A 7,500-nucleotide genomic window follows, 5' to 3' on the forward strand; every position below is an offset into this window, starting at 1 on the left:
GATGAAAAGGAAGAATATGAAGAAGAATTTTTGTGTAGGCTGTTGTTGCAAACAGTGCCTGATTCTCTTTAGCCAAATCCACCAGCCAACGACTACTAAAATTTTTATTGATTTTTTAGAAATATATTATACTCCGTATTGATTTCAATGGTTAGGTTTAATTTACATTTGGTATTGTCTTCCCATTGGACATTTCTCCTACTTACTTGCCCCACACTGCATATATGGAACTATAATTCTAATTTCCATAATTACCTATAGAGGGAACATCTCCGATACCTCTTTACTTATATCTTCAAATAACCATTGAAGCTGTTATTTATGGTTCAATATCCGATATGACTCCCATCTCTTTCTTACAGGGATACCTATATGACTCTCCTAGAACCAATTTTTTTCTACTCTATTCTTTTTTAAGTTCCTTGTATTATGGTTTCTTTCCTTCCTGCACTGAAGGGTACAGTGATATTTATTTAATTTAATTCAAACATTGGTGTTAGGAAGGGCATCCAGCTGTAGAAACTCTGCCAGATCAGATTGGTGCAGCCATCTGGTTTGCCAGTCCTCAGTCAAATTGTCCAACCCATGCTAGCATGGAAAGCAGACATTAAACGATGATGATGATGATATCCTTGTATGAAATGATTATCTGCAAGAATTAAACTTATAAATTTTAACAACTTGTTTCCTCCATCTTTAACGAATTTGATGGGATTTATGGAACTTCATTCCATAAATTCATCATACATTATATACAAGTACTACTTTCATATCTTCATAAATTTACAGCGAAGTATGAAGAATCAACATAAGAAATTATTTCTGGAAACCTCCAATTAAAGGACGAATTCACATTTAGCCTTTATACACCTATATTACTATTATATATATATATATATGTGTGTGTGTGTGTGTACATACACACACACACACTCTCTCTCTCTCCCCTCTCTCTCTGTTAATCTGTGCTACTTTCCACTTCAGTACCCAAGAATATTAATACAAACTTTAAATTTTATTACAAAAATCGACCTGCATTAAACCAGTAAATTTTTATCTGTTTTTCAAAAATACTTTCTCATATATTTTTCTATTTTTAAAACAACATTCGATATATTATAAAAGCTTTATCTTCTCCATTTCTGACGAGCGGAAGTATTGTCTATCAATGTGTATCAACAATGGACTCTATTATAATGACAATAATTTCACGAAACGATCGTAAGACGCATTAATTAACAAACTTTTAAACTGTCATGTTTCATATATTTACATATATTTTTAATAAAATACTATTTTAGACATATATATCTTCGTGAGGAATTTTTTTGATATTGAATTTCATATTTGATATTATTTCAAATTAGAGTATATAGAATCGCTTGTATTAATGTCTAAATACTTTATAGTATTATTTTTGACATTTTATACAAAGAGCACTCAGTATAAATTCAGTGTATAATATTCTAACAGAATATATTTAATTAATGATATATATATATACATATATATATACGCACACACATATATATGCGATGGAAGCTGTTTTCTGCACATTTTAAGTGTTTAATGCTCCTGTGCATTTGCTACACACAAAAACAACGGAAGCGTTAAATGGCATCACTTTACAAGAGTTCCAGCACTGCTTTGAATAGTGGAAAATGTGCCTGGACCGATGTATTGTTACAAATGGATAATACTTTGAAGGTGGTAAAAGTGTAAACATGTAAAACTAAGTGAATAAAATAATTTTGCAAAATCCTGGTTTCTTTTGGGTACTCCCTTGTATATACACACACATACCTCCATCCATCCATACATACATACATACACACACGCACACACATGCCTCCATCCATCCATACATACATACATACAAAGAGAGAGAGATGACTGAGAGGGAAGTAGCTTATTGGAAGAATTATTAGAACATGGGATAGGTTTCTTTGCTTGATTCATTCTGAGTTTTTACACTCTTAGTTCAAATTCTGCTGAGGGCAGCTTTGCTTGTCCTTTCTAAATCACCAAGCCTGTACTGGCATCAGTTCTCCAATTTCTGTGACTTTTTCTTCCCGATTGACTGTCTCTTCCCTGGAAGAAATTGTATTTGGTCAGACATGTGGATCCAGATCGGTCTAGAAATCTAGAAATGCATGTCATGTCATGTAGCATATATTGTATGCCACTCCTGTACAACTTTACAGAGTTGTAGGCCCAACACAAAATGTGTGCATGTGTGTGTGTGTGTAGGTATACACACAGACATGCGTGTATGTGTGCACATACTCACACACACACACATTTATTTGTTTATTCTTACTTGCATACCATAGGGCATTATGAAAAGTGTTTACTGAATTAATCTCTGAATAAAGAAATTGCTTTGCAAAACAATTTTAAAACTTAATCTATATTATAATTTTGCTTGTTTGCTTTAGTTAGTTAGAAAGAGGAGTAGGTGTAATGACTGAGAGAGAAGGAGATGGAATGAGAGAGGAAAGGTGGGAGAAGGAGGGGTGAAAGAAAGAAGTAGAAAAGAAGGAAGAGAGAAAGAAGAAAAGTGTCGCATGGTTAGTTCAAGGGAGAAGCAAAGTGTGAGAAAAAAAAAGTAGGGAGATGTGTTAAAAATGTGAGGTAGGGAGAATGTATTAGTTATTACATGGTTAAAAAGTTAGTTGAAGGGAGAGATATAGAGAAAAAGAGTTGGAACTACAATGTTTGGTAGAAGGGTGATGTCCTGGGGGTGACAAACACCAATTTCTCTATGTGATCAGCTTGAAAAAAATTAAGGTATTTTCATGATATGAAACCAGTGGTAGCCTTAATACGCAAAGTATATATGAGTGGATACCCAGAAGAAATGCAGATAGAGAGAGAGAGAGAGAGAGGGTAGTGATGTATTATTAGCTGATGCATTATGCTGTCATGTAGTTAGTGGAAGTAAGAGGTGAAGAGAAAGAGAATGAAAGAAATGATAATGATATGAAAAGGAGAATGATATGGTTAAGAAGTTTGTTGAAATAAGAGTTAGAGAGAAAAAGAGAGAGGGAAAATATAGAGTGTTTATCAGGGGGAAATTTTATACATTTCTCAGAGTAAATAGATACATCAGCTGCAAGAAAAGTAAATAGGAAACAAACAACTAAAATGAAATGAAAAATAATTTTGGCTAGCAAACAACTTGGTCTGAGCTTTGTTACTGAAAACTTTAATGCTGCTGCTGGTTGTTGTTGTTGTTAAGCAACGAGATAGGTAAGGATAATTAGGTGATGGTCTAGGGTTTAGGGGCAGGAGACCCCAGAGCTTGGGAAAAAAACCCAAAAAACTTTGGTTGTCTTATTGTAGTCGAGGGCTCTTCGTTGATGCCCGACACCACTGGGAGGTGGCCCTCGAAGTCGCTGGAAATGGAGATCTCCAGGTCCAAACTCTTGGACGGCTGCTGGTGCATATCTTGATACTTTTTCTGAACAATATTTTTTCTGAACTTATGTTTTCATAACCTAATTTTTAATTTTATTTTATGTTTTAATTCACCATTGATGTAATCAGTTTATTCTTTAAAAAAAAACACATTTGAAACAGCTGTAGTGATCCTCAACCCATTTGTGTTCTCTCTTTACACACACACACACACACACTCTTTTACTCTTTTACTTGTTTCAGGCTTTTGACTGTGGCTATGCTGGAACACTACCTTAAAGGGTTTTAACCAAACAAATGAACCCCAGGACTTATATTTTAAAGCCTACCAGTCTCATTTGCTGAACTGCTAAGTTAGAGAGATGTAACACGCCAACACCAGTTGTCAAGCGGTGATGGGGGGAACAAACACAGACACAAAGACACACAAACATATACATACATATCCAATGGGCTTCTTTCAGTTTCCATCTACAAAATTCACCCACAAGGTTTTGGTTGGCCTGAGGCTATAGTAGAAGCACTTGCCCAAGGTGCCACTCAATGGGATTGAACCTGGAACCATGCGGTTGGGAAGCAAGCTTCTTACCACACAGCCATGCCTGCACCTGTGCATACATTTATAAAGTGAAATTCTTTTCTGCCCTCTCCATATATAAATGAGAATTCAAAAGAGAGTTTGTATTTATGTAGTTCTTTCTTTACCATGGTATCGGGCAAGTTTAAAAGGTAAAAACCATCTTAATTTTATTAAAAATGGTAATTTGTTCTCTCTCCCACCCATTATACTTCATTTCTCACAAGCACACTCACCAATAGGAAACGCTCTCTTAAAAGGCTAATTTAATATAATTTTATTCAAGAAGACGTAGGAGGCTTTATAGGCGTAGGAGTGGCTGTGTGGTAAGTAGCTTGCTTACGAACCACATGGCTCCGGGTTCAGTCGCACTGCGTGGCACCTTGGGCAAGTGTCTTCTACTATAGCCTTGGGCTGACCAAAGCCTTGTGAGTGGATTTGGTAGACGGAAACTGAAAGAAGCCCATCGTATATATGTATATATATATGTATATATATGTATGTGTGTGTATATGTTTGTGTGTCTGTTTTTTTTCCCCCCAACATCGCTTGACACCTGATCCTGGTGTGTTTATGTCCCCGTAACTTAGTGGTTTGACAAAAGAGACCGATAGAATAAGTACTAGGCTTCCAAAGAATAAGCCCTGGGTTTGATTTGTTCGACTGAAGGTGGTGCTCCAGCATGGCCACCGTCAAATGGCTGAAACAAGTTAAAGAGTAAAAAGGTAAGACAGCAAGCTGGCAGAACTATTAGCATGCTAGGAAAAATGCTTAACAACATTTTGTCCATCACTTCATTCTGAGTTCAAATTCCACTGAGGTCGACTTTGTCTTTCATCCAATTGGGGTTGACAAAGTAATGATTGAGCACTGGATTCAATGTAATCAACTTATCCCCTCCCACCAAATTGTTGACCTTTTGCCCTAATTTGAAACCAGTGTAATTTCATTCAATGTTTTTTTATTTCATATTTTCCTTTAATATATATGTATCTGTTTTTTTTTTGCATCATTGACTAAAACAACCCCACTTGGTATTGGTTTAAGTTGCTACCTTCTATTTTCTTTACAGGTTATTTATTCAGTGTTGGAAAATTTGCTAGTAAGACAGTTGCTGATACTGCCAAACAGCTTAAGACAACAGTCGAAGAAAAGGTAAGCAGGACTTTTCAGATAATTGCTAACAAAATTGCTAAATTTAGACAATTGCTAACAAAAACGTCCAGGAATTTAAACTTGTTGAAAGCTATGTGATAAATTCTGATTTTTTTAGCTTAGCTTGATTTATGCTATCTTCTATTTAAATATACATATCATTTCTCACTTCTCCTTTCTAGCATTCCTCCCTACATTTTATCTCAAATATCATATATGTTTAAGATGTCTCAATAAACTTATTGTTTCAGAGCAGCACTAAACATGTTGTTCCCAAGTAATTCAACACATTTCTTCTAAGCTAATGTGTTTGGGAGCTTTTAATTTAACACTGCAAATGAAGTAAACTGATATCAGATCAGGCACTATGGAGCAGTTTTTGTGTGTGTTGTTGTCATCGTTTTATTTAGGTGGTGGTGGTGGGATAAGGAGAGGGTGGAGCTAATAAAAATCAATGTTAGTATGCAGTGAAGACATTGTCACCATCATTTGACATCCTCTTTTCCATGATCACATGGGGCAGACAATATGTGGGGATGGTTTTTCTACAAACAGATGCCCTTCCTGTCATGGTTTCCAAAATATTATTTCCCCATGACTAGACATGTTCTCACATTTGGGCTGATGTCAAGGCAATCCCTAAAAGAATTGGGTTTTGGCAACTCCCTACAACTCCATTGTTCCAAGACTGCCTGTCTCAACCACATGATGAGCCACAGAGGAGGCCTTGGAGCAAAGTGTGTGGGCATTGGTTTTGTGAAACATCATCCACCCTAATAAAAACATGTAAACAGCCCATCTGGACCCTGTATGATGCTCTCCACCGCTTCTTCAAGTCCAATGGCAATGTCCCACAGGCAACAGCAGCAGACTTGGTATGCTGGAAGCTTCTAGCTTGTTAACTCACATTGGTGATGTGCACACAATTGTCATTTTCTCTGTGAAGTAGCAGTAACATAGGATTTTGGCAGCTGTGTACATGTCAAGGCTGGCCTATTTAGGAACACTGCTGCCCTTTCTGTACAGGGAAGCCACTAAAAAGGGTGGGGTAAATATTGGACACTGCTCTCTGGTTTGCCATGACTAGTGGAATCCTATCCTAGCAGTGGAAAAATTTGATTCCATTCTCTGACTTTGGGAGCATGGAACATGAGGACTTTGAAGGACATACAAACTACCTACTAATCTGAAAGGCATACTGTGCTTGTCTCCCAAAAACTCGCCTTCTTCCACATTAACATAACTGTTCTGAACAAAACTCATTTGTCTGGTGATGGCAGTGTGAAGGCAGTTGGCTACATGTTCTTTTGGAGAGGAAAGGATGCTAGTGAACCTTGCATCCATGGTGTCTGACTTGCCATGAAAACTCAGTTGGTCAAGAAACACAACCTGACCCTGACATCAACAAGCAAACATCTGATGTCCATCCAAATCCCACTACTCAAGAAGACCTTATACTGCTCTCAATCTGTACTCTAACTCTAGACTCAGATGATGAAATTAAAAATGCTTTCTATGACTCTGTCAATGCTACCATTGAAGCTGTTCTGTGTAATGATAAACTGAACATGTTTGGTAACTTCAACACCCAAGTTGGTCACAATCACAATCTCTGGTAAGGCATCCTTGGCAAACACAGGATTGAAAACTGCAATACCAATGGATTCTTCTTCCTCAGACTCTGTGTAGAAAAGGACCTGATAGTATGAACCCCATTTTCCATCTTCCAACCCACCACAAAACAATCTGGCAACATCTGAGGTCAAAACACTGGTATATTCTGGATTATGTATTGACAAGGATCAGAGAAAAGAGGAACATGAGGATCACTAGATCCTTGCTAGGCACTGATGATAGTTGGACAGACCACCGGCTTGTGATCTTTTGTCTCAACTTTTCCATCCATCCACCCTCTTGGTATCCCAATACTCAAAAGTGCAAACCGAGGTATGACTGTTGCAAACTGAAGGACTCAATAACATCCCAATCCTTCGAAGAAGCAGTTTGCCAACATCTGAGGGAAAGATAGAATGGGAATCCTTTACTAAATGATTGGAACAGTGTGTAATGCTGTAACGCCTTCTGCAGACAAGGTCAACTGCTACTCAAAGCACCAGAAGCAAGACTGGTTTGCTGAAAATTGTGAAGAGGTTGAACATCTGATCAAAAGGAAAAGAGTAGCATATATTACTTTTGAAAACCATCTGACAAGAAGCAACAAGAATCGCAGATGTGTCAAAGATGCTTCAGAGAAATCCAGAACTCCTGGTGGCAAGCGAAGACTGCTGAACTCCAGGGTTACATAGACCAAAGAGACGTGTTGCTTTTATCTAGAGACCAAGGAGACA

At 37.3% G+C, this 7,500-nt stretch overlaps 1 protein-coding gene across 1 annotated transcript in view; it reads left to right on the plus strand.

Annotated features, from left to right (window-relative positions):
• Positions 1-7,500, plus strand: part of LOC115215440 (synapse-associated protein 1) — a gene marked incomplete at its 5' end in the record, with an annotated part of 79,993 nt that overhangs the window by 10,674 nt on the left and 61,819 nt on the right. The window contains one exon of the mRNA XM_036506019.1: positions 5,070-5,152. Coding sequence (XP_036361912.1) covers positions 5,070-5,152 — 83 coding nt within the window. The remainder of the gene's footprint in view (positions 1-5,069; positions 5,153-7,500) is intronic.

The sequence above is a fragment of the Octopus sinensis genome, linkage group LG9 (assembly GCF_006345805.1).
Source record: "Octopus sinensis linkage group LG9, ASM634580v1, whole genome shotgun sequence".
In the NCBI taxonomy this organism is placed as follows: Eukaryota; Metazoa; Mollusca; class Cephalopoda; order Octopoda; family Octopodidae; genus Octopus; species Octopus sinensis.